The sequence below is a fragment of the Scyliorhinus torazame genome, chromosome 3 (genome assembly GCF_047496885.1).
Source record: "Scyliorhinus torazame isolate Kashiwa2021f chromosome 3, sScyTor2.1, whole genome shotgun sequence".
Lineage (NCBI taxonomy): Eukaryota > Metazoa > Chordata > Chondrichthyes > Carcharhiniformes > Scyliorhinidae > Scyliorhinus > Scyliorhinus torazame.
The window spans coordinates 184,346,887-184,374,718 of NC_092709.1; the positions used below are offsets into that span (position 1 = coordinate 184,346,887).

At 47.6% G+C, this 27,832-nt stretch overlaps 1 protein-coding gene across 7 annotated transcripts in view; it reads left to right on the forward strand.

Annotated features, from left to right (window-relative positions):
- tbc1d1 (TBC1 (tre-2/USP6, BUB2, cdc16) domain family, member 1) overlaps positions 1-27,832 on the forward strand; it is a 393,938-nt gene that overhangs the window by 165,758 nt on the left and 200,348 nt on the right. For all 7 annotated transcript variants that reach the window (XM_072496556.1, XM_072496559.1, XM_072496560.1 and 4 more), the window contains exons 2-3: positions 2,452-2,979; positions 22,991-23,080. In XM_072496556.1, coding sequence (XP_072352657.1) covers positions 2,452-2,979; positions 22,991-23,080 — 618 coding nt within the window. The remainder of the gene's footprint in view (positions 1-2,451; positions 2,980-22,990; positions 23,081-27,832) is intronic.

Sequence of the window (27,832 nt, forward strand, 5' to 3'; positions counted from 1 at the left end):
AGGCAGACACGGGGAGAACTTGCAGACTCCGCACAGACAGTGACCCAAGCCAGGAATCGAACCTGGGACCCTGGAGCTGTGAAGCAACTGTGCTACCATGCTGCCCTCCACTGTGCTACCATGCTTGATGGACAAATAGGACATCAGACTCGGCTGGTCAAACAAGATTGCCCCGAATGACAGTAGATCTTGAGTCGATCATCCTGGCTGAATTGGGACAAGGTAACTCAGTCTGTGGACATAACCCTCTGATTGCTCTTTGCAATCCTTTCCTTTGGTAAATTTCTTAAATTCCCGTACCAGCCTCCCCGAACAGGCGCCGGAATGTGGCGACAAGGGGCTTTTCACAGCAACTTCATTGAAGCCTACTTGTGACAATAAGCGATTTTCATTTTCATTTCATCATTTTCATTTCATTTTCATTTTTCATTTCCCTCAGTCTCTTTAACCCCTATGTTGCCTGCTACACCTTGGACTCTATTTCTGGACCCAAGTTCCTAATACCTCCCTATCGTGACATAGTCATTCAATAAAGTGTCTCAATCAATATGCAACAAAAGATAAACGGCTTGTTGCATGTGTGATGTATACAGTTATTCCCTATTCAATGCAACACATTGTCCATCCCCACTCCTCCATGCTTGAAGAAAGCTGATCATTGGATCGTTTGTATGTTTGTCTGCTTAAGAACCTTAAATAATGAAATACATCAATGTGTATATGACCAGATTTATGTAATAGTTCTGCGGGAGAGTTTCAGAGTTTCCCCCAAGTATGCTGGCAGAAGTTTTATTATAATCGCTAGTGTACCATTGGGTATAATAATGTAGCAGTTTGTGTTACTGGGTGAACAACCAAGAGGTTGTGTATTGAAATCTTAGAAAGGCAATAAAGCTTGTAATTTGTTATTTGAGAGGGGTGAGGGCATGGAATGGCTAGGGAATTGAAAAATAAATAAATATTGTTCTTGGCATGTAAGTCACATTGGTGAGGCTGCATTTATTGCCACACTTCTACTGAGCGGGTGTGTGGCTCCTCTCCTTGTACTGCTGCACTTCTCGCAGTCATGGTGCTTCTGGAATGGTGTTGGATGGTGAATTGCACAATATTGGTCATTAATGACTGGCAATGTTGTGTCCAAGTCAGAACAATGTGGGACTGGGAGATGTTGGTATTCTAACAACACCATCACTGCTTTTAACTTTCATAATGCTAGAGGTTACAGGAGAGTGAGGTGCTGTGTGGCAAGCTTGGGTAAGTTCCTTCAGTGTACTCCTTAGATTGCACATACACTAATCACTGTGTGCTGGGGATAGAAGCTGTTATTACTGCAATCGTGTATTGCTTTTATTGGCACTCCCAGCTACTGTAGCATATTTGGAATGGATTGATTGGAAAAGGAATGGTTTTCTTAAATTTGTGCATCAATGTTTTATGACTGGATATAGGATACAAAATTCCTCAATTTTTTTCACATGTATCCACTTTATCCACTTTTGGGATTTTGTGTCATTTATGGTGACAAACTGAAGAACAATCTGTTAAGTCCCTACTGGAGTTTGTTTGCGGATGTAAGTAGTGGTGTAGATAAAGAGGAACACATAGATATAGTATACTTGAATTCCTGAAAGGCATTTGATAAGATGCCATACAAAAGGTTAATATGCAGGATAAGGGCACATGGAATTGGGGTAATATATCAGCATGGACAGAAGATTGGTTAATGGAAAGGAAGCAAATAGTGGATATAAATGGAGCATTTTCAAGTTGGTAGGCAGTGACTAGTGGAGTGTCACAAGGGTTAGTGCTGGGGCCTCAGATATTTACAATCTATATTGTCGACTTAGACGAAGAGACTGAAAGTAATGTATCCAGGGTCCTGATGATATAAAGCTATGCGGGAATACAAACTGTGAGGAGCATGCAGAGAGGTTGTAAAGAGATATAGATAGGTTTAGTGAGTGGGCAACAAGGTGACATGGATTATAATATGGAGAAGTGTGAGGTCATTCACTTTGGTTGTAGAAACTCCATGTGTTACCAAGGAAAGATCTTTTAGCAGGGAAAAAGTGAGTGGAATTGAAAGAAAAAAATGGTTGAAATGAATATTAGCTAAATGAAGGAGTGTGGTGATTAATCAAGACTGTACGGGGGCATTGCTCATGGAAGCATTGGAGGCTGCAGGGCCATTCTGACCAGGGAGGGTGCTGTAGAGAAATGTAACAAACAGTGAAAAGGAGATGATTGAGGTCGGTGAATGTAAATTGGATGAAGTGAAGAAAAGCTTTTGAAGAATAAGATGTGGACAGAATGTATAATGGAGACACATGCAGCGTTTTAAATGTTATGTCATTGGTCGATTATAGATTTGGAACTTGAATTGATAACTCGGCATCCTCTTCAACTTGCTCTTAAATAGCAGTTCTGATTCCTTCTCTCTTGTTTCCACAGGTTCCTGAGATCATCAATACTATCCGTCAGGCTGGGAAGGCAGTACGGCAGGAAGAGACCCAAATCCGCGTGCATGACGACGATTCCTTTGCTCAGAAGTATGAGGTTCTGTTCGTCGGGAAGGTGACAGTGGCACACAAGAAAGCTCCTCCAGCACTGATTGATGAATGTATCGAAAAATTCAATCACCTCCTAGATCACGACACGGATGGAAAGAAAGGAGGAGCAGGGCAGAAACAAACTGAAAGCCCACAGACTGAAAATTCCCGGTTCTTAAGTTCCAAATTTCCAACACCATTAGTGCAAAAGAGGAACAAATCTGCTCCTAAACTGACTACTCAGGAAGCAGTTCCAGTTACACAGTCACAGAGTATTCTGGAGAAAAGTGGTTCACTTGACATGAGCAGTGGTTTAGACTATGATGGAGTAAACAGTGGTGGTTTACTAGAAGCTCGGAAACGTGCTGTTAGTGCACCAAACATCGTGCAGCCAACAAACATGAAGGCAAATAGGACCATGCTGTTCACGGTAAGGTCTAGTTGATTTGATCAGTTCTGCTGTAACTCTTCACCGCAAACTGCAGTGAAAGCTTTAATTTAGAAAACACCGAAAGTTCATTGCCTAAAATTCATTGCCATCCTGGTATCCTTTTTAAATGATGGAAGGAATTTCCTGATTCTAGGATCTGCTGTGTTGGTGGTCTACACAGGGCAAGGTGGCCGCTGTAAGGCAAGACTGCCTAGCAGATGGCAGAAAAAATGGGGTGGGTGGGGAGGGGATTCGTGTCCTGTGACCCCAGTCCAGCATGCCCATGTGTGCTGCAACTGGTCATGTTTGAAATGCTGGGGGTGTAGGTCATGGGCTGCTATATGATATACTGCTGGAGCAGTTTCAATCTCCATTTTTTTTAAGGATGGAGCCGTTACAGTGACGGTTTGCTAACTTGGTCCCTGGGCTGAGATGGTTGTCCGATGATGAGAGATTGTGTAAATTGGGTCTGTATTCTGTGGAATTAGGAAGAATGAGAGATGATATCATTAAAAGGTGCAAGATTCTGAAGGGGTTTGTGTGGTTAGGCAGTGAGAGGTTGTTGCCCCTGGCTGGGCAATCTAGAAGACGTGGGCACAGTCTCTGGATAAGGAGCTGATCATTTGGACGAAGATGAGGATAAATTTCTTCACTCTAAAGGGTTGAGAATCTTTGGAATTCTCCACCCCAGAGGATTGTGGATGCTCCATCACTGAATATATTTAAGACTGGGACAGATAGATGTTTGGTCTCTAAGGGAATCCGGGAATATGGAGAGCAGGGGGAAGGTAGAATTGAAGTCGAAGACTAGCCACTGTCACGTTGAATGGCGGAGTGGACTCAATGAGCCATGTGGCCGCCTGCTCTTATTTGTTATTTTCCCATGTTCAGTTCCCAGCTTTTGTGTAATGGAGATCCTGTTAGCTAGCTTCCACAGTATTTGAGAAACCCATCTATCTCCAACTGAAAGCCCTGCAACCATTCAAACCCAGAGAATAATGGGTGAAGAATCATTAACCATAGGTAAAAGCCATTTTGTCACCCACTGCTCCCTCTCTGCCCTGTTTTCAGTTGTAAATGAATTGCGTGCATTAAAGGCTGCCTGTAGTTTGCATTTTGCTATATCTGTGGTTTCAAGGTGCAATTTGCATCACCTTTGACCTGCTTTGCAATGAAAAATCACTTATTGTCACAAGTAGGCTTCAAATGAAGTTACTGTGAAAAGCCCCTCGTCGCCACATTCCGGCGCCTGTTTGGGGACGCTGGTACGGGAATTGAACTGTGCTGCTGGCTTGCCCTGGTCTGCTTTAAAAGAAAGAGATTTAGCCCTGTGCTAAACCAGCCCCTATAATGTAATGTATAATGTAAGTTATTTGCGACTCTTCGTAAACATCCATTGTATTGCAGGCTATGGACTGTGCATTTGTTGCTGTAATTAGTAAGTTGGTTTTCAATATACAGTTGTCGCTCATTTGGTGGCACTCACTTCTTCCTGAGTTAGAGGCTGTATATTCAAGTCCCACTCTAGAGGTTTCAGAACAAAAATCATCTTGGCTGGTATTCCAGTGCAGTTCTGACAGTGCTGGTTGGAGGTGCTGACTTTCGAAGGGAATGTTTAACTGAGGCCGTACCTGACCCTGGAATGGACGTAGACTATCCCATTGACGAATGTGATATAAAATAGTTACTTTAGAGATATTAGTTAATGTAATGTAGAAATAAGCCACTTTGATTCTGGCAGATAGAGACAAAGGGATTTGAGACCGCATGGGGAAAGCAGGAAGAGGTGTGTCTACGAGAGTGATGCTGCATTGATAGGGGCCAGAGAAAGGGATTGGAAGTGAGCCAATCAGAATAGATCAAACAGGTCAGGAGGGATATAGGCTGACCTATGGGCGTCGAGTATGTGAAACTTGATACCATTTGAATTGATTTGCAGAGATCCCTTTGTCTTTTTGTTCATTCGCTTTCTGGGATGTAGGAGACTGGATGTCTCTTATGTTTCTGTGAGATGAATTAAGCTTGCAAGCTAAATAAAATAACTTCTTTTTACGTGCAAATCCATCTCGACTTTTATTGAGGCCAGACTGACGGAGAAAGAAATTTGGGAATCAACACCATGACACTATTTTGAATAGTTGAGTTATCCGTAGTCTCCTGGCCAATAATTTCTGACTTGGTCAATGTCACAGATATGGATGGTCTGGTCATTATAACATTGCTGTTTGTGGGGATATGCTGTGTGCAAATTAGCTGCTGCATTTCTTACGTTACAACAGTGACAACATTTAAAGGTACTTAATTGGTTATAAAACACTTTAGGCTACCCTGAGGAAGCACTAGAGCTAACTTTTCAGGTCATGACCTTTCATTAGAAAGGTCATGATCTGAAACGCTTACCCCGTTTTACTCTACAAATGTTGCCAGACGCGCTGAAGAATAAATAGGCAACGTGATGGGAAGATATATAGGGCCCATATAATAATCACATTATCAGATTCACCATCAAATCATCATAATATTAAAAAAGTAAAGTAAAAAAAAAATTCCAGTTATAAAACAGTAAATTTATAAAGGAGCAAATATGATGTAGTGGAGATTAATTGAATGGCAAAGGTGCCGGATAAAGAGAAATGTCCTGACCAGAAGAAAAGCCCATGATTCCGTAGTACAGTATAAATGCTTCAACGGCACTCACAGTGGCAGACGTCATCTCAACACCACCGAAGAGCTGGCTTACTCACCAGCCAAATCGCTGCTGCGAACTGGGCCTCATCCCGGCCGTCTCCGACAGCCCAATCAACCATGGATTTTCTAGAATTAACTCGACACCTGACCGCTAATATTTAACCAGGATCTTCCAGTAACACAGCACAGATCATACACATCAGGATCAACTAATTATGGGTTGTGCATTAAGATTAAAAAAAAAAAAAAAAGGATGACGAGATGAGTAGTCCCAGAGCTTGTGGAAACGCAACCGCTCCCTCACTTACATCACCTGACCGCCCCCCCCCGCACTGATTTTTTTTTTTGGGGGAAAACAATTGCTCCTCCCTTGTCTACTGAGCTGTGCATATCATGGCATCTTCTGTCGCTGGCTGACCCCTTCCTAAATTTCAGCTCTTTTTATCCTCTGCTCTTTCATCTTATTTTCTCCGGACCTATAGGCATTGTCTTGTGTGGGAAATTATTCACATCTGTGGCAACCATAGTTATTATTATTCTCTGTGAACCAACTGCAAAGCCTCGATTTTCTGGACTCCTCGCAATTTCTTTTTACAATATGGAGTGGAGGAAGCTGGAAAATTACTCCGGCCTGTATTTCTTGGACGCTGCATTCGCTCTCTCTCGCCACCTTTGGTAACTTTTCATTATTGAATGAGTCCAGGGTCTGGGTCCTCAGGTTGGCAGTGTGGCCAGCGGAGGTTGACAGTGTGGCCAGTGCAGGTTTTTTAATTCCGAGCCAGGGCTCATGTAAATAATTGAACAGACTGAAGTGAAATGAGTAAAAAGTTGTCATTTTTATAATGTGTGTGGAGGCTGCCTGCTTCCATCTGTTGCGGCAGGCAATCCAGGCGTGGCTACAGGAACCTTCTCCCTCTCCTCATCCCACTCCCGTCAATGTGAGAGTCCCTTGTCAGGGCCAGAAAACCCTCCCCCAGTACGTGACCATGCTGAGTTGGAACATTCAGCAGGGGTTAAGATATTATCTCCGAGGTGAATACGATAGGCTATTGGACAATGGCTGACGGATAGCATGGGCTGAACAGGTTCCATCTGTGCTGTATATTTCTATGAGTCTATGAATGGAGAATATCACAACAGAGCCTGAACCTGCTCTGATGGGTTTGAGGAGATGCAAGTTATGGATAAATGTAAAACAGTCCACACCCCAGTAAGTTAGAGAATTTGGTACGTTTGTGTTGCTGCTTTTCCAAACCGGTTTGTGGGATTTGGGTATTGCTAGTATTTATTGCTTATCCCTAATTGCTTTTTAATTCTGCATTCAACCAGCTGTTCTGATTCATCAACAATTACAAAGCTTGGCACAACATTGAGGGCCCAAGGGCCTGTTCTGTGCTGTACTGTTCTATGTTCCATGTTCCTTTTCCTGTTCAAGGCACTTTTCACAGACTTTTGATACTTGAAGTACATCCAAGTTTAAATGAAGATCTATCTATGTTAAATTTGCTTCTACAAGTTATCATTTAGACATTTCAGGTCCTCAATCATGTGTCCCACTTCCTACTTCCAGTTGCGGCTGTGCCTGGGTAGGTCGCACGTTTGGCAGCTCCTGCCAAGAACGGACTTTTGGGCCCTTTTGAGGAGCCCCAGCGGCACTTGGATGACGATTCCCGGTGTGGGTAGGCAGCAGTAAGGTTCCCCCAGCACTGTATGGAGTGGACCAGGAGTGGAGCGATTTTTAAAAAGTGGTTTTGGAGCAGAGAGGAGAGCGGGTGCGGAAAAGTAAAATGGCGGCGGGTGGAGACCAGGCAGGGTGGGCGCAATGGTCGTGGGAGCAGAGAAGTTTCTGAAAAGCTGCTTTGCGGAGCTGAAAGCAGTAATGCTGGCCCCAATGAAGGCGTCGATAGAAAAGCTGTGAAGGCCTAAGGAGCAGCGATCCGAGAGGTGCAGCAGAAAGACTCTGAAAACGAGGATGAGGTTCTGGGCCTGGCGGTGAAAGTGGAGGCGCACGAGGCGCTGCACAAGAAGTGGCAGGAAAAGTTTGAGGACCTGGAGAATAGGTCAAGGAGGAAGAATCTCCAGATTCTGGGTCTCCCTGAAGGGGTGGAGGGGTCCGACGTTGGGGCATATGTAGCCACAATGCTGAACACGTTAATGGGCGCGGGAGCCCTTGGAGCTGGATGGGGCTCACAGAGTCCTGGCAAGGAGGCCTAAACCCAATGAGCCGCCAAGGGCTGTATTGGTGACGTTTCACCGCTTCATGGACCGGGAGTGCGTCCTGAGATGGGCAAAGAAGGAACGGAGCAGCAGGTGGGCGATCCGTATTTATCAAGACTGGAGTGTAGAGCTGGCTAAGAAGAGGGTTGGATTCAACCGGGCCAAGGCGGTGCTCCACCGAAAGGGGGTGAAGTTCGGGCTGTTGCAGCCAGCGCGATTGTGGGTCACTTTTCAAGACCGCCACCATTACTTTGATACGCCGGATGAGGCGCGGACCTTTATACAAAACAAGAAGTTGGACACGAACTAAGGGTTTAATGTGGGGTTGTGTTTGTTTTTTCGTTTTGGTGTGGGAAAGCTGGAGAGTGGGAAGGGGTGAGTGGATGTGATATGTGGGTTTTGTGGGTATCGGTACTGTTTTGCAGGGGCCGGTCCCCGTGTGCGAAGGGGGGAGGGGGAGCAGGAGGCCCTGGGTCGTGGGGAACTGGGGTGAGGTTGTAGGAGAAGGGAGCTGCGCCAGAGGGGGCGTGGCCGGCCCAGGTGGAAAACGCAGGCTTTTTCCCGTGCTGAGGAGGGGGAGGAGGGGGGGGGGGGGGGTGGTGTGCTGTGCTGGAGGGGTGCTCACATCAGCGTGAAGGGGCGAATGGGATGGGAATTCCACACAGGAGGTCGTTGGCAAAGGCGGGAGCGACCGGGGTCAGCAGGAGTCAGCTGACTTAGGGGAGTGCAATGGGGGGAGCAAGGGGGCTAGACGGTGGTCTAGCTGGGGCGGCGGGGGGGGACTGGGTTGCTGCTATACTGACTGAAGGGGGGCTGGAGGTAAAAGGGAGAGTCGGGGCGGGGGTTCGCCACCTGGGGGACTGGAGTGTGCGGGAGGCGTGGGCATGTGGCTAGCCTAAGAAAGGGGATGGCTAGACGGCAGGGAGGGGTGGCGAGTAGCCCCCTGATGCGGCTGATAACATGGAATGTGAGGGACCTGAACGGGCCGGTCAAGAGGGCCCATGTGTTCGTGCACTTAAAGGGACTCAAGGCAGACGTGGTTATGCTCCAGGAGACACACCTGAAGGTGGCAGATCAGATCAGGCTGAGAAAGGGATGGGTAGGGCATGTCTTTCATTCAGGGCTGGATGCGAAGAACAGAGGGGTTGCAATACTGGTGGGGAAGCGGGTGTCGTTCGAGGCGCTGGATATTGTGGCGGATAATGGGGGTTGATAGGTGATGGTGAGTGGTAGGTTGCAGGGGATCCGGGTGGTACTGGTGAATGTGTATGCCCCGAATTGGGACGATGCATGGTTTATGAAGCGCAGGTTGAGTCGGATCCCGGATCTGGAAGCGGGGAGCTTGATAATGGGGGGGGCGGGGGGGGGACTTTAATACGGTACTGGACCCAGCATTGGACCGATCCAGGTCAAGGACGGGTAAGAAAAAATGAAAATCGCTTATTGTCACGAGTAGGCTTCAATGAAGTTACTGTGAAAAGCCCCTAGTCGCCACATTCCGGCGCCTGTTCGGGGAGGCTGGTACGGGAGGCCAGCTGCAGCCAAGGTGCTAAGGGGGTTTATGGACCAGATGGGGGGAGTGGGTCCGTGTAGGTTTTCCAGGCCGGTGGCCAGAGAGTTTTCTTTTTTAATCCCATGTACGGAAGGCCTATTCACGGATAGACTTCTTTGTGATGAGTAGGGCACTGATTCCAAGAGTGGAGGGAACGGAATATTCGACTATAGCGATTTCTGACCACGCCCTGCACTGGGTGGAGTTGGAGTTGGGGGAGGAGAGGGATCCGCGCCCGCTGTGGCGCCTGGATGTGGGACTGTTGACGGATGAGGAGGTTTGTGAGCGGGTCCGGGGGTGCATTCAGAGATACATAGAGGCCAATGATAATGGGAAGGTGCAGGTGGATGTGGTCTGGGAGGCTCTGAAGGCGGTGGTTAGGGGAGAGCTAATTTCAATTAGGGCTCACAGGGAGAAGAGAGAGGATGGGGAGGGAGAGGGTGGTGGGGGAGATATTAAGGGTGGACAGGAGCTATGCAGAGGCCCCCGAAGAGGGGCTGCTGAGGGAGCGACTGAACCTCCAAACGGAATTTGATTTATTGACCATGGGGAAGGCAGAGGCTCAGTGGAGGAAAATGCAGGGGGCAGTATATGAGTATGGGGAGAAGGCGAGTCGGATGCTGGCGCATCAGCTACGTAAGAGGGAGGCGGCAAGGGAGATTGGAGGAATCCGGGATGGGGGGGTTGGGGAATACAGTGCGGTGTGTGGTTAAAATAAATGAGGTATTTAGGGATTTCTATGGGGGCCTGTACAAGTCAGAGCCCCCGGAGAGGGGAGGGGATGCGGCGGTTCTTAGATCAACTGAGGTTCCCGAGGGTGGAGGAAGAGCAGGTGGCTGGCTTAGGGGCCCCGATGGGGCTGGAGGGGCTGGTTAAGGGATTGGGGAGCATGCAGGCGGGCACGGCCCCGGGACCGGATGGGTTCCCGGTTGAATTTTATAGGAAGTATGTGGATCTGTTGGGCCCGTTCCTGGTGAGAACCTTCAATGAGGCGAGGGGGGAAGGGACTCTGCCCTCGACAATGTCTCGGGCGCTGATCTTGCTGATTCTCAAGCGGGACAAGGACCCACTGCAGTGCGGTTCGTATAGGCTGATCTCGCTCCTTAATGTAGATGCCAAGTTGCTGGCGAAGGTCCTCGCTACGAGGATTGAGGATTGTGTCCCGGAAGTGATACATGAGGACCAGACTGGGTTTGCGAAGGGCAGGCAGTTAAATGCGAATGTGCGGAGGCTCCTAAATGTGATTATGATGCCCTCGGTGGTGGGGGAAGTGGAGGTGGTGGCGGCTATGGACGCGGAGCAGGCCTTTGATCGGGTGGAGTGGGAGTACCTGTGGGAAATGCTTGGCAGGTTTGGGTTCGGCGAAGGGTTCATAGGGGGGGTCAGATTGTTATACAGGGCCCCGGTGGCGAGCGTGTCTACGAACAGGCGGAGATCGGAATATTTCAGATTGTACCGGGGGACGAGACCGGGGTGTCCCCTGTCCCCTTTGCTGTTCGCGCTGGCAATTGAGCCGTTGGCCATGGCATTAAGGGAGTCTAGGAACTGGAGGGGGTTGGTCCGAGGAGGGGAGGAACACCGGGTATCGTTGTATGCTGATGACCAGTTGTAATATATTGCAGATCCAGTGGAGGGGGTGACGGAGGTCATGCGGATCCTTGGGGAGTTTGGGGACTTCTCGGGCTACAAGCTCAACGTGGGGACGAGTGAGCTCTTTGTAGTGCATGCAGGGGACCAGGAAAGGGGGCTAGAGGAGCTGCCGTTGAAGAAGGCGGAGAGGAGCTTTCGATACCTGGGTATCCAGGTAGCTAGGAGCTGGGGGGCCCTGCATAAGCTTAATTTGACACGGTTGGTGGACCAGATGGAGGAAGACTTTAGGAGATGGGATGTGTTGCCACTTTCCCTGGCGGGTAGGGTGCAGTCGGTCAAGATGACGGTCCTCCCAAGGTTCTTGTTCGTGTTCCAGTGCCTGCCCATCCTAATTCCCAAGGCTTTTTTAAAGCGGGTAACCAGGAGTATTATGGGGTTTGTATGGGTGAGCAAGACCCCGAGGGTGAAGAGGGTGTTTCTGGAGTGCAGTCGGGACAGGGGCGGGCTGGAGTGCCGAATCTGTGTGGTTATTATTGGGCAGCTAATGTGGCGATGATCCGTAAATGGGTAATGGAGAGAGAGGGGGTGGCGTGGAAGAGGCTAGAGGCGGCGTCTTGTGTGGGCACTAGCTTGGGGGCACTGGTGACGGCACCGTTTACACTACCGCCGACGCGGTACACCACGAGCCGGTGGTGGCGGCGACATTGAAGATCTGGGGGCAGTGGAGGTGACATAGGGGTCCCCGATACGGGATAATCATAGGTTTGTGCCGGGCAGGATGGATGAGGGGTTCCTAAGTTGGCACCGGGCAGGAATTAAAAGGATGGGGGACCTGTTCAGAGATGGGACTTTTGCTAGCCAGGGGGCGCTGGAGGAGAAATTTGGGTTGCCTCCCGGAAACGCTTTTAGATATATGCAAGTGAGGGCGTTTGTGAGATGGCAGGTGAGGGAATTTACACTACTTCCAGCACGAAGGATTCAGGACAGGGTGATTTTGGGTGTATGGGTTGGAGAAGGCAAGGTCTCGGCGATTTATCAGAAGCTGCAGGAAGCGGAGGAGGCCTCGGTGGAGGAGTTGACGGGCAAGTGGGAGGAGGAGCTCAGGGAGGAGCTGGATGAGGGTCTGTGGGCTGATGCCCTGGGCAGGGTCAATTCTCCCTCCTCTTGCGCCAGGCTCAGTCTAATACCGTTCAAAGTAGTACATAGGGTGCATATGACAGGGGCGAGGATGAGTAGGTTTTTTGGGGTGGAGGACAGATGTGTGAGATGTTCGGGGAGCCCAGCAAATCACGCCCATATGTTCTGGACGTGCCCGGTTCTGGAGGGGCTTTGCGAGGGCTATGTCCAAAGTTGTGAACACCCGGGTCAAGCCGAGCTGGGGGATAGTGCTATTTGGGGTATCGGACGAGCCAGGAGTGCAGGAGCCGGAAGAGGCCGGAGTTCTGGCCTTTGCGTCCCTGGTAGTCCGGCGGAGCATCCTACTAATGTGGAGGGATGCGAAGCCCCCAAGTGTGGAAGCTTGGATTAACGAATTGGCAGGGTTCACACAGCTGGAAAGGATAAAGTTTGCCTTGCGAGGGTCTGTGCAGGGGTTCTCCAGGCGGTGGCAACCGTTCCTAGACTTTCTAGCGGAACGTTAGGTGGAGGTCGAAACAGCAGCAACCCAGGGGTGGGGGGCGGGGGGGTGGGGGGGGGGGGGTGTTGGTTTATGTTTTTGTTAAAAGGGGGCATTTCCCCCACTTTTGTATTTATTTGTTAAATAGGGTTAATGGATCTTTGTTTGATTTCCTATGTACAATTTTGTTTTTCTTTCTGGAGTATTTGGTTGAAAATTTTGAATAAACATTTTTTTTTTTAAAAAAGTGTCTCACTTCCTGTGACCAATGCTCAAGAGTTCTCACCAGTTTGTGTTTTTCATTAGCAAACTCCACTCTTGTGCATGCAAGTTAATTCCCCACACTGGTCCGCCTTTCCTTAGCAGAGTCTAATTCCTCATGCAGCTTGTAGCATTCCTGATACTAACTTTTCTTGGTCCTAGTGGCTAGTTTTCTCATGTCATCCCGTCTACCTGTACGAGCTTGGGCTCTAGCCACTACGCAATTGGGAAAATCTCTGCTTCTCTTCCCCTCAACTGGCTCTCATGAAACTCTTGGAGATGGTAAGAATTTCAGACCTGCCAAATCATTGCCAGTATAAAATCAACCATTCCATCGGTAAACCAGGAACAGTTCCCACTGTAACAATTCTGTTCACTAAGTCGCTTTATAAATTGACTTCATACAACGAAACAGGTTCAACTTCCCCAAAGACCCTCTATTAAATTTTCTTTAATCAAACCATCTGGAACACAAACCATATCATCAACCACTATCAATGACTGACATGCCCTGTGGGCCTCAAAATATTAATTTGTTTCCTTGTTTTGTTGGAGGAAAAAGGGAGCACTTCTCGCTTGGAGCCAAAGCCTCTATAACCTCCAGCAACCTGAGTCACTTTCACAATATTCAAGCAAGAATCCCTGTGACTAAGCCATAGCCCCAATTCTAGTAGGTTCTAAGAGAACACTTTTTAATTGTAACTTTGCCACTTTAGTCCCCGTGTCTGCGTGGGTCTCACCCCCACAACTCAAAAAGATGTGCAGGGTAGGTGGATTGGCTACGCTAAATTGGCCCTTAATTGGAAAAGATATGAATTGGGTACTTTAAAATTATATTTAAAAAAAACGATGCCACGTTTTACAGCGTCTGTTTCTTTTACTAATACTGACTTTTCTGAAAACTCCTTAAGTATCCCTATTACGGTCATTGGTTTACCATTCTGCTTATAGCAATTTAATTTTATATGCTCTGTATTATTGCAATAAAACCTAATGGTTTCTTTGCATCATTCCTATTCTCTGCACCATCATTTTTGTCGATTGGAACAGCCCATAAACCATATAACCTGAGTTTTGCTTTTAACCAGTTCATACTGTTAAATTTCTTTAACAGTAGCTTTGACAAAGAGTCATCGGACTCAAAATGTTTGCTCTTTTCTCTCCCTACAGATGCTGCCAGACCTGCTGAGATTTTCCAGCATTTTCTCTTTGGGTTCAGATTCCAGCATCCGCAGTAATTTGCTTTTATCCAGTGTTAAATTTCCTCATCTCTTTGAAGCCCTCTGTCTGGTTCCTGCCTTTCTAACTTCTCTCTCTCGACTTCAGGTTCAACCTTTCACAATCCTCTCTTTTTCAAGTTTGCGCTTTTTCCTTTTTTTTTTCCTTTCAAGTGTCTGATGTTTGAATTTTTCTATCTTTATCTATCAGAAGCTGCATAATTCCTTTCTTCTGTTTCCATCTCAAGCTGCCTTTCTGTATTTTCCACTGAGTTTTTGTTTTAGATTTGCAGCAGTGGCAATCTATTTTCTTTACTCCTTTTTGGAATGGGAATTTGGGTCCAAAATCATTTGTTGGATCCATTGGTTTATCAAAGGAGGTTGGGAAATGAAAATCATGTATTTTAATTCCTACCCCTATGTCTATGAGTAGAGGAGGAGCAGGAGAGAAGTTGAAGATGATTCATTGAATGTTAACAATGGCACATGCTGTATTAATAAAATTGAAGAAATTAATGCAAAAATACAGTTTAAAAAAAATGTTCAGTCATGATTAAGCAGTAATGATTATGACTGCACAATTCATGAGAGGAACTTGGAAATGGCCTTTTTCCTGCGGCACTTAATCTACTTGTTGGAATCCTTTCACACGTAAACGATCAAGATAGTACTTCAATTCTTACAGCAGCATCGTTGACTAAGTGCTTGTCAGTTCAAGATAAAATCCAAGATTGCAAATCTGAACCAGCTGTTTATTGACCTTTGATCTGCTTTGTACGATACTACACAGCACACATTCCCAGTCACTTGACTGTTGAAAGGACCTGACGTAATGTGTCATGCATTTGGGCAGCCAGACTGATTTGAATTGAAGTTTTGAGTCTGTAGAATCTTATTATTCTTTGTGGAAATTGATTTGAGCCACAGACATTGCTATCCACTGACTACAAACTCCACGACTCACTCACTCCATGGTTTGGAGTAAAATCTTAATCAGAAATAATATGAGCTTCATGTTCAGCTTTTTAAATTCACATGCGCACATGTGATGTGCATCAATAACTCCTTTAATCTCAACTCCGAATTCAAACAGATCCGTAAATTATTTTTATTTTAACTCCATGATTGGTTGTTTTGGGTCCTCTGCTTTACCCCATGTATATATTAAATGCATGAATGCTGACCTGAACAAATGAAAATGAGCACCTTTGGCGGCGTTTTTCAAACTTTCCCCCCGGTACCCACTTTTACCAATTGGCTAATCTTCGTGATCCTCCATTATCTCGTACCTTTATTGCGGCAGTTAAGCCTGCTTGGTCCTCACAATCTCACTTGCTTTGTCAGTCAATGTTACATTTCTGCTAAGGACTTCGGCTGACGATTTAAGTTCTTGCTGCAGAGGTTTGTCCTCAAACTCTCCTTTGATCATCAAATATTCAGTGATTTCGAGCCCCGAGCAAGTGGCATCAGAGTATGGGGTGCGTGACCAGCTCTCTGCCGCCGGAGGGTGTGGCCTGCCCTGCTGGGCTCCGGGCCTTTGCACAGCTACGTCCAGCTGAAGGGGCACTTATGATCTGGACGGCCGGCATTCTTGAAAGCTGGTCAAGGCCCCTTGGGAACTTCCTCCTGCTATCGGGAACACCGTGACCGATTGCTCCACCACCCACCCACCCGTGGGTTGCGACCCTGTTGAAAATGACTGATCTACAGCATTATTATACACAAAGAGAGAAATAAGGAAAGAGAGGATCAAATATGAAGGTAGGCTAGCCAGTAACATTAGGAATGATAGTAAAAGTTTCTTTAAATACATTAAAAACAAACGGGAGGCAAAAGTTGACATTGGGCCGCTCCAAAATGACGCTGGTAATTTTGTGATGGGAGACGAGGAAATAGCTGAGGAACTAAATAAGTACTTTGCGTCCGTCTTCACAGTAGAAGACATGAGTAATATCCCACCAATTCCGGAGAGTCAGGGGGCAGAGTTGAATATCGTAGCCATCACAAAGGAGAAAGTGCTAGAGAAACTAAGAGGTCTAAAAATTGATAAATCTCCGGGCCCAGATAGACTACATCCTAGAGTTCTAAAGGAGATAGCTGAAGAAATAGTGGAGGCGTTAGTTATGATCTTTCAAAAGTCACTGGAGTCCGGGAAAGTCCCAGAGGATTGGAAAATCGCTGTTGTAACCCCCCTGTTCAAGAAGGGAACAAGGAAAAAGATGGAAAATTATAGGCCAATTAGCCTAACCTTGGTTGTTGGCAAGATTCTAGAATCCATTGTTAAGGATGAGATTTCTAAATTCTTGGAAGTGCAGGGTCAGATTAGGACAAGTCAGCATGGATTTAGTAAGGGGAGGTCGTGCCTGACAAACCTGTTAGAGTTCTTTGAAGAGATAACACATAGGTTAGACCAAGGAGAGCCAATGGATGTTATCTATCTTGACTTCCAAAAGGCCTTTGATAAGGTGCCTCACTGGAGACTGCTGAGTAAAATAAGGGCCCATGGTGTTCGAGGCAAGGTACTAACATGGATTGATGACTGGCTGTCAGGCAGAAGGCAGAGAGTTGGGATAAAAGGTTCTTTTTCGGAATGGCAACCGGTGACGAGTGGTGTCCCGCAGCGTTCAGTGTTGGGGCCACAGCTGTTCTCTTTATATATTAACGATCTAGATGACGGGACTGGGGGCATTCTGGCTAAGTTTGCCGATGATACAAAGATAGGTGGAGGGGCAGGTAATATGGAGGAGGTGGGGAGGCTGCAGAAAGATTTAGACAGTTTAGCAGAGTGGTCCAAGAAATGGCTGATGAAATTCAACGTGGGCAAGTGCGAGGTCTTGCACTTTGGAAAAAAGAATAGAGGCATGGACTATTTTCTAAACAATGACAAAATTCATAATGCTGAAGTGCAAAGGGACTTGGGAGTCCTAGTCCAGGATTCTCTAAAGGTAAACTTGCAGGTTGAGTCCGTAATTAAGAAAGCAAATGCAATGTTGTCATTTATCTCAAGAGGCTTGGAATATAAAAGCAGGGATGTACTTCTGAAGCTTTATAAAGCATTAGTTAGGCCCCATTTAGAATACTGTGAGCAATTTTGGGCCCCACACCTCAGGAAGGACATACTGGCACTGGAGCGGGTCCAGCGGAGATTGACACGGATGATCCCAGGAATGGTAGGCCTAACATACGATGAACGTCTGAACGTCTGAGGATCCTGGGATTATATTCATTGGAGTTTAGGAGGTTGAGGGGAGATCTAATAGAAACTTACAAGATAATGAATGGCTTAGATAGGGTGGACGTAGGGAAGTTGTTTCCATTAGCAGGGGAGACTAGGACCCGGGGGCACAGCCTTAGAATAAAAGGGAGTCACTTTAGAACAGAGATGAGGAGAAATTTCTTCAGCCAGAGAGTGGTGGGTCTGTGGAATTCATTGCCACAGAGGGCGGTGGAGGCCGGGACGTTGAGTGTCTTTAAGACAGAAGTTGATAAATTCTTGATTTCTCGAGGAATTAAGGGCTATGGAGAGAGAGCGGGTAAATGGAGTTGAAATCAGCCATGATTGAATGGCGGAGTGGACTCGATGGTCTGAATGGCCTTACTTCCGCTCCTATGTCTTATGGTCTTATGGTCTTATTATGTAGGTAAATTTCCTTATTTTACGCTTTGCTTATTTGACGCCTTTTCCTTGTTCAGCTAACACTTTGTTTGCAAACAAAGTGTTGTCTGTGATTGGGAGTTGAGTGTAACAGGAGTTGCTTTATCCTGAAGCCACCTGCGCATGATCTGTACTTCAGTCTGGTCACATTGTAACATGGTATCATAACGTTTCAGCCACAGGCATGTGTCAGCTTCAAGTAAAGGTGAATGTAAAAGACACCATGACGCAATTTTGAAGAAAAGCAGGGCAGTTATCTTTGGTGGCTTGGCCAATATGTGTGCCTCAGTCAACATCATAACAACATTATAGGGGAGATTTTGAGCCCGTGGTAGCCATCAATGTGAACGACGACACAAGTGCAAAATCACCCTCGCTCTCTGTCTCTCCCCCCCCCCCCCCCCCCCCCCTGCCAGTTATTTAAATGTAACCTGCCGGCCTCGCCTCCGAGGGGGATTTCGGAGATGAGCTCTCAGTCAGCCACCACCCTCCAGATGTTAAATGGTTCGGGTTTACTAGAGAGGGTGCGGGAGACACTGACAAGTTCAACTCAGTGGGTGGTGGTGGTGATAAGTCTCTCAATCCTGGGGGAGAGGTCGCTCACAGGCCTTAACGTCCCTTCATGTTGGGGTGCCTCCTTGCTTTAAGGGGGTCTGGAGGCTGGCATGCAGACATCGATTCCTGTGTCCTCATTACTGGGCTTGTACCCAAATCCCCACTGAGGGAATGCCCTTCCTTAGTGGGAGCTGGAAAGTGGGTGGGAGGAGGTGAATACAGGGTCAGCACCAGGGATGACCTATGAGGTCTCTGGGTGGAGTTCCATGTGAGGTTGGGCTGTAAAGGCAGAGTGGGAGACTCAGGACTGGGCTGCATCCTTGCTTCATGAGGAATGAAGACCCTCTCATTGTGGGGAGGCCAACTGCAGTGTCAGGTGAACCTCACACTCAGGCAGCACTCGGAGGACAAAGGGGTTAAGCTGCATGGAAGTTCAAATCCACTTGTCAGGGAAGTTTGACTGCCAGGAATTAGTATTGAGTGGGTGACTGTGGCTGATGGAAGGCTTGTCAACTCTGCAACCCTTGTGACCTGGCAGACTGAGGGTACCCTCTAGCGATGTGCTTGTCATACTAATTGCAGGCTTTAGCTGAATCAACTGTGCATTATCTGCCACAAGAGGCAGCTATTTTCCTGAAATGCAACATCACCCGTCCTGGCCATTTGTGCCAATGAAACCTGCAGAGCTAAACACCAGTATCACTGATTGGAGCCAGGTTCTTACCCTTTGGCCCCAAGCATTGAACTCCAATGCTCATACAAGCGTTAACATTACACAGATGACACTGATATGTACCACCATGCAGGGCATGATGGTGATGTCGATCATCACTCCTCCTGTTAAAGGTCATGGGGGGAGGTGTCTTTGAGGTCTCCTGTGAGGATGCAGATGCTGATCCTATGAATCCACTCAACCACCCTTTCGCCTAATGCCTAAGCTGCTGATCGAGGGGGGGGGGGGGGGGGGGGGGAGTGCATCATGGGGATAAATGATGGGACGATATTTACTCACATGAGGCTTAAAGAATGACTGTGTCTCCTGCGGGTTCTCACTTTTGTCTGCAGCCCCCACTTCACGCTCTGCACGTGCGCAATCTTGCTCCTCCCCGGCCAGCTCAAGGGCTCTTTCCTTAAAGGATGTAAGAGTTTGGAGCATGCGCATGACTCTGGGTGGCTGTGCCCGCTCACCCCTGTTATACTCTGGTTTGTCCTGCAATGAGACAGATGGGGAGAGTGGAGGTGGGACTCCTGCCAGTTCAGATAGTGTTGAGGTGTGACATGTGTGAGACTTGCAGTGGGAGTGGGGATAAGAGGAGCAGAGTAAATATTGCGGGAGACAATGGAGATTTGGGGGGGCGGGGGCAGTGACAGATGTTTGCAACCCATGAAGTGGCTGGATAGGAGATCACCTTGGAGGTGCAAGGGGTGTTATTGGAGGCTGGAGAGAAAGCATGTAAAAAAGGCGATGTCAGAATAATTATGGGGGACTTCAATATGCAGGAGGACTGGGGAAATCAGCTTGGTAGTGGACCCCAAGAAAAGGAATTTGTGGAATGTCTAAGGGATGTGTTTTTGGAGCAGCTTGTGACAGCTTACTAGGGAACAGGCAAATCTGGATTTGGTGATGTGCAATGAGGCAGACTTGATTAGGGAACTTAAGGTGAAGGAACCCTTAGGGAGCAGTGACCACGATGTGATAGAATTTACCCTGCAGTTTGAGAGGGAGAAGCTGGAATCCGATGTAATGATATTACAATTCAATAAGGGTAACTACAAAGACATGACGGAAGAGCTGGCCAGAGTTGATTGAGAAAAAGAGCCTAGGGAAGACAGTGGAACAGCAATGGCAGGAGTTTTGGAGGGTTATTCGGGAGGCACAACAGAAATTCATCCCAAGGTGGAGGGAACATGCTAAGGAAAGGACAAGGTATCCATGGTTGACCAATGAAGTTAAGAATAGCATAAAAGCAAACGAAAACGCAAACAAAAAAGCATACAAAGTGGTGAGGATTAGTGGGATGCCAGAGGATTGGGAAGACTTTAAAAGCGAGCAGAGGACAACTAAAAAAGCAAAAGGGGAGAGAAGATGAAATATGAGTGCAAGCTAGCTGGTAATATAAAGGAAGATAGGAAGAGTTTTTTTCAATATATAAAAGATAAGAGAGAGGTGAAAATAGACATTAGACCACTGTAAAATGTGGCTGGAGAAGTAATAATAGTGAACAAAGAAATGGCAAAGGAACTGAATAGTTACTTTGCATCAGTCTTCATGGTGGAAAACACCAGTGGCATGCCAGAGCTCCTGGAGAACCAGGGGGCACAGATGAGTGCAGTGACCATTACTAACGAGAAGGTTCTGGGGGAACTGAAAGGTCTGAAGGTGGATAAGTCACCTGGACCGTATGGACTACACCCCAAGGTTCTAAAAGAGTTAGCTGAGGAGATTGTGGAGGCATTGGTGGTGATCTTTCAGGAATTACAGGAGGCAGGAAGGGTCCCAGAGGACTGGAAAATGGCTAATGTAACACCTCCGTTTAAGAAGGGAGGGAGGCAGAAGATGGGAAATTATAGGCCGGTTAGCCTGAATTCAGTCATTGGTAAGATTTTAGAGTCTATTTTAAAGATGAGATCGCGGAGTGCTTGGAAGTGCATGATAAAATAGGACTGAGTCAGCACGGCTTTGTCAAAGGGAGGTCATGTCTGACAAATCTGTTAAGAGTTCTTTGAGGAGGTAACAAGGAAGTTAGACAAAGGAAAACCAGTGGACATGATTTATTTAGATTTCCAGAAGGCCTTTGACAAAGTGTCGCACAGGAGACTGTTCAATAAGTCAAGAGCACATGGTGTTAAGCGTAAGATCCTGGCATGGATAGAGGATTGGCTGACTGGCAGAAGGCAGAGAGTGGGGATAAAGGGGTCTTTTTCATGATGGCAGCCGGTGACTAGTGGTGTGCCTCGGGTCTGTGCTGGAACCACAACTTTTCACAATATACATTAATGATCTGGAGGAAGGAACTGAATACACTGTTGCTAAGTTTGCAGATGATACAAAGATCTGTCGAGGGGCAGGTAGTATTGAGGAAGCAGGGGGGCTGCAGAAGGATTTAGACAGGCTAGGAGAGTGGGCAAATTGAATACAATGTGGAAAATTGTGAGGTTATGCACTTTGGAAAGAGGAATGGAGGCATTGACTATTTTCTAAATGGGGAAATGCTTAGGAAATCAGAAGCACAAAAGGGAGTCATTGTTCATGATTCTCTTAAGGTTAACGTGCAGGTTCAGTCGGCAATTGTGAAGGCAAATGCAATGTTAGCATTCATATCGAGAGGGTTAGAATATAAGACCAGGGATGCACTTCTGAGGCTGTATAAGGCTCTGGTCAGACCAAATTTGGAGTACTGTGAGCAGATTTGGGCCCCGTATCTAAAGAAGGATGAGCTGACCTTGGAAAGGGTCCAGAGGGCGTTCACAAGAATGATCCCTGGAATTAAGAACTTGTCGTATGAGGAACAGTTGAGGACTCTGGGTCTGTACTTGGTGGAGTTTAGAAAGATGGGAGTGGATCTTATTGAAACGTACAAGATACTGCAAGGCCTGGGTAGAGTGGATGTGGAGAGGATGTTTCTACTTGTAGGAAAAGCTAGAAGCAAAGGACGCAATCTCAGACTAAAGGGATGATCCTTTAAAACCGAGATGAGGAGGAATTTCTTCAGCCAGAGGGTGGTGAATCTGTGGAAGTCTTTGCCACAGAAGGCTGTGGAGGCCAAATCGCTGAGTATCTTTAAGATGGAGATAGAGAGGTCCTTGATCAACAAGGTGATCAGGGGTTATGGGGAGAAGGCAGGAGAATGGGGATGAGAAAAATATCATGATTGAATAGCGGAGCAGTTTCGATGGACCAAGTAGCCTAATTCTGCTAATATTACTTATGATCTCATGGAGGTGGCAGACTTACCCTGCCTGCATCTTTTTGCAGCACCTCCTGCTCCATCCTCTTGTGCAGTGAGCTGGCACTGACTAACGGCTTCCACTGCCTCCCAGGCAGGGGTGGTGACCTTGCTGGAAGGATGTCTGTACGACAGTGGATAAAGGACATCCCACCTCTGCTGTACACCATCCAAGAATTTGGTCAGGGCTCCCTCTGTGAATCGTTGTGCTGGTATCCTGGCAGCCATCCCCTCTAACGGATCTGGAACAAGTGCTAGGAGGCTTTTATATGGAGCTCCCCACTGATTGCAGAGATTAAGTTGGCCCAGAGCGAGCGAATCGGCGGGAGACTGCCACAAGTGCCGTGTGATTCACGCGGTTTTAAAAAAAAAACTTTTTTCAAAGAGGCTTAATATCCTGTGAGATCTTTGCACCGGTTTTCACACCAGAACCGACACTTTGCCAAATTTTGGTAAGATTCCGCCCGTCATCAGGGCACATTGCATTATTGTTGTGGGAGCTTGAAGTGACAAATTGGCAGCTGTGTTTCCTACATTGCTGCACTTCATTAGCGGTAAAGCAAATGCACTATATGAATACTAGTCTTTTTTATTTAATGATGCACGTCAGTATAATTATCCTCGATAACTCCTTTGTGGCCCACGGCTGGTACAACTGAAATTGTTGTCTTTTATTTTTATTTTCCACAAAAAATGTGTTTTTGTTTCTTTCAGATTGGCCAGTCTGAAGTTTACCTCATAAGTCCTGACACAAAGAAGGTGACAATTGAGAAACATTTCAAAGAAATCTCCTTCTGCTCTCAGGTTAGTATGAACCAGGGCAGCACGGTGTATATTGCTGTGTCACAGGGCCGAGGTCCCAGGTTCGATCCCGGCTCTGGGCCACTGTCCGTGTGGAGTTTGCACATTCTCCCCGTGTTTGCGTGGGTTTCGCCCCCACAACACAAAGATGTGCAGGGTAGGTGGATTGGCCAGGCTAAATTGCTCCTTAATTGGTAAAAATGAATTTGGCACTCTAATTTTATTTTAAAAAGAGTTAGTGTAAACCTATTCTCTTCTACTCTCATTGCCAAGTGGATCTTATTTTCTACAGGAGATGCTTGGCAGTTTTCCTGTCTCTTCCACTATTTTTTGAAATGATATATTGAAGTTCATGATCTGTTTTCCCAAACTGAATTAATTGCCATTTTGAATGTGTGGAGAAAGAAACGAGGCTTGTATTTTCCGATCTGTTCTCCATTGGACGGAAATTCCCACCTGAAAGATCTTTTGCTGGTCCGCCAAATATTTTCCATTCTGCCCACGGTGATTCCCGTGACAGGCGGGAATGGAGAATCCTGGCCAGAAATAAGGCTTCAGGTTGATCGCCTTTCACCAGAACTGGGAAAAGTTAGAAATGTAACAGGTTTAAGCCAATTGGAAAAGGTTGATTGTGGGTTGAAAGGAAAAACCCACTTCTACCCTTTTCCAAGACCAACAAACAGGGTTTCCCTGTCCATCTGGAAGGATAAAGGCAGCCGACGCATGGGAACACCACTCCATGGAGGTTTCCCTCCAAGTCACGCACCATCTTGACTTAGAAATATATCGCTGCTCCTTTACTCTCACTGCATCAAAATCCTGGAATTCCCTCCCAAACAGCACAGTGGCAGTACCTACACCTCATTGACTGCCGCGGTTAAAGAAGGCAGCTCACCACCACCTCCTCGGGAGCAGTTAGGGATGAGCAATAAATGAGGCCTAGCCAGCGATGCCCTCATCCCAAAACGACTAAAAATCAAATTCCACTTTTTCTTACCTCATTGAATAGATTTCTTCTGTCACCTTTTGGACCTGCACCATCAACTCTTTTTTTTTTTTCCCATTCAACCACTCTCTATTCCACTCTATAACAGGCATTCCCATTTCTCCTTTTCTCATTCTATCTTCTTTCACTTGCATAAAATCCATTACATTTCCAGCGCCTCTTTCCTCTCCACCCTCAAAATCTCATCCACCAGTCTTGTCGTCTCCTCCCGCGCCACTTTCTTCTTCTGCACCCGAATTGATCTAAACTCCCCCCGGACTACCGCTTTGAGTGTCTCCCACAGCGTGGTGGTCGTGACCTCACCCATATCATTTAGCTCCATGTATCTATGCTCAGACCTATGACCGTTTTAACATACCCCTCCCCTCCCCAATAATCAACTGATAAGAGTCCCAAGTATGGAATCCTCCCTAACACCCGCCTCATAAAATCCACATCATCCCAATTCAGACCATAAATGATTACCAGAACCATCAGTATCCCCTCCAACTTTCCACTAACCATCTCATATCTCTCTCTTCTCTCTCTTTTCCCCCCCCCCCCCAGATTGGCCACAATACTCCCACTTCGAACGCAATCCACTTATTAATCAAAACCGCCACCCCCTTCATCTTCATCCAAATGAAAAACCTGCCCCACCCATCCCTTCCACAGCCTCGTCGGGCCCCCTACCTTCAGGTGCGTCTCCTGCAAAAAGGCCACGTCCGCCTTCAAACTCCTCAGATGCATGAACACACGCACCGGTTTAACCGGCCCATTCAACCCCCTTGCGTTCCACATGACCAACCGGGTGTGGGGCTCCCCGCCCCCTTCCCCTGCTGTTCAGCCATATACCATTGTGAACCAGCCCCCAGCCCGCGTCACATGCCCCTCCAGGCCCGCCCTCGGATGTCCACTGTCATCAATCTCTTCCAAACTGCGCCACACCAACGACACCCATGTCAGCAAGCCCCCCCCCCCCCCCCACCCCACCCACCCAAATATCTATACTTCAAGAATAACGAAAGGCATACTCACCATCGTTGCTTCCCCGTCAAAACCTGCCCCTGAAAACCCACCACCAAACACTTCAGCGAGCACACACAATTTCTCCAAAGTTCAATGTCCTCACACTCCTCCTAGTTCATTGTCCCTCAAAAATTCCATCGCCTACGCTGGCACGTTGAAATTAAACTCTCGCTTCTCGAAAGTCACCCACAGGCCGGCCGGGTTACCTAAACCTTGCCCCCTTTTTCAAGAGGGCAGCTTAATTCGGTTAAACCCAGCCCTCCTCTTCACCAGCTCTGCACCCAAGTCCTGGTACACGCGCATCGTATTCCCTTCACAGGTACTTTGCCACATACACCGCGGCCTCCGCACCTTCAATGCCTTTAGGCATCCCGACAATCCTGAGGTTTTGCCTTCTGGAGCGCTTCTCCAAATCTTCCACCTTCTCCCTCATCTTTTTCTGCGTCTCCTGCATCACTCCCACCTCTGCCACCAACGAGGCCAACTGCTCCTCGTGCTCCTCCACCGTCTCCTCCACTTTCGGGATCGCCTGGCCCTGGAACTCCAGCCTCTGCTCAACTTGCTCGATCCCAGATCTCAGCGGTTCCACCACCTTGGCTAGGTCTTCCAGGGCCTCTTTCCTCTGCTGCCGAAACTTATAATTCAGGAACACCACCAACTCTTCCATCAACCACTGGGCAGGCAGCATTGCCCCTTTGCCCTCTGCTACCTTTCACTGAGGCCACACCACCAAAGCTCCTGCTCCAACTGCACTTTCTTTCTCGTGGCGTTCCTCATCCGCTGATCCATGCACCAGCCACACCAGAGGCATATTATCTTCCCCAGGCACTCCTGTACCTTTTGTCCTCAAATACTTTTCGAAAAGACCCAAAAAATCTGCCACCAAATGTGCGACCATTCACTCCATGGCTGCCACTGGAAGTCCGTAAGGCAATAGCAACTCCCCTTTGTCAGATCCTCTGGGTGGGGCTCGGTGAATACTCCCTCTACAGCTTCTACCAACCTCTGCATTGGTGACCTCTGTTATCAGCCACCACCATCACCTCCAAGGCCCGTTCCTCGAAGGTGGTGAGGATTCTTACATCCGGCACCCTGCCCCCAGTCTGGGTCCTCTCCCGATGAGAGCTTCTCCTGCGGAGACTCAGAGCGGGCATCATTAGCCACATATGTGTTCAGTGGTGGGAGGGTGTGTGTGAAGGATGGGTTGAGGGGTTGGTTGAAGGTCCTGTTGGAGGCTGCATTGAAAGTTGGGGGAGGGGATACTCGTGTGGGGGCGGAAAGGTCTGGGGAGGGTGATCTGTGTCAACTCGCCCGTGCTGGCCAGTGTAGGTTATTAACATATTTACGGCACTGGAGGCCGGTCCTCCTGGTCACGCTCCGAGAGCTTGCAGCTGCCACCACCTCATGCCAGGCAACACTGCGGCATACACTCCGGGACCTTTGGTGGGACAGGACATCCCTCCTGTCAGGACCTCGCCAGGTCAGCATCGCCAAATCTTGGCGCCGGTTTTCTCGGTGCCATGGCTGCGAGCTGGCTGGGATTGACTGAGCAAGTGCTGTTTAAGTGTTGCTCGACCTTGTCAGTGGGGGGCTGGCGAGTGCGGTCTCTGCGAATCGGCTGGCGAAAGTGGCACAGTAGCACAGTGGTTAGTACTGTTGCTTCACAACTCCAGGGTCCCAGGTTCGATTCCCGCTTGGGTCACTGTCTGTGCGGAGTCTGCACCTTCTCCCCATGTTTGCGTTGGTTTCCTCCGGGTGCTCCGGTTTCCTCCCACAAGACCCAAAAGACACACTTGTTAGGTGAATTGGAAATTCTGAATTCTCCCTGTGTACCCGAACAGATGCGGGAATGTGGCGACTAGGGGCTTTTCACATTAAAGTTACTGTAAGCCTTCTTGTGACAATAATAAAGATTAAAGAGCCTTCATTTGTGGCGAGATGCCGTGGGCCTTGTTTTTTTAAATACATTTTGAGTACCCAATTCTTTTTCTCCAATTAAGGGGCAATTTAGTGTGGCCACCCCACCTACCCTGCACATCTTTGTGTTTCGTGAGGTCTTGTTATGTGGACCAATTAACGTTGAATAGCGTTGCCGGCTTCGCTGAGCCGAGCGGCGGGTACCTCGGCTGTACCCACGCGCTACCATGCATAGAAATATTTCTGGAGAATTGCACCCATTGACCTGAAAAGTTAACTTTGTTTCTCTCTCCACGGCTCCTTCCTGGCGTGCTGAGCATTTCCAGCATTTTCTGTTTTTCATTTCAGATTTTCAGCATATTTTGCTTTTTGCCATTCTGAATCTTGGGTTTATGAATTGCTAATCTGTGATGTGTTTGACGTCGTTCAGCCAGATTACAAAAAGATTCCCATTCTTTCGGGTGGCACAGTGATTAGCACTGCTGCCTCACAGGGACCCGGGTTCAATTCCAACCTCGGGTGACTGTCTTGAGTTTGCACTTTCTCCCCGTGTCTGTGTGGGTTTCCCCCGGGTGCTCCGGTTTTGCTCCCACAATCCAAAGATGTGAGGTTAGCTGGGGTTACAGGGATAGGGGTAGGGCAGGGGAGTGGGCTCAGGTAGGGTGGTTTTCAGAGGGTCCGTGCAGACGTGATGGGCCAAATTGCTTCCTTTTGCACTGTAGAAATTCTATGGATTTTTGTTCGCATTACTCCTACAAAATATTCCAGATTAGCATTTTTAACATCCTGTTTACAAAAGCAATCAAATAGACACTGATGTTGAA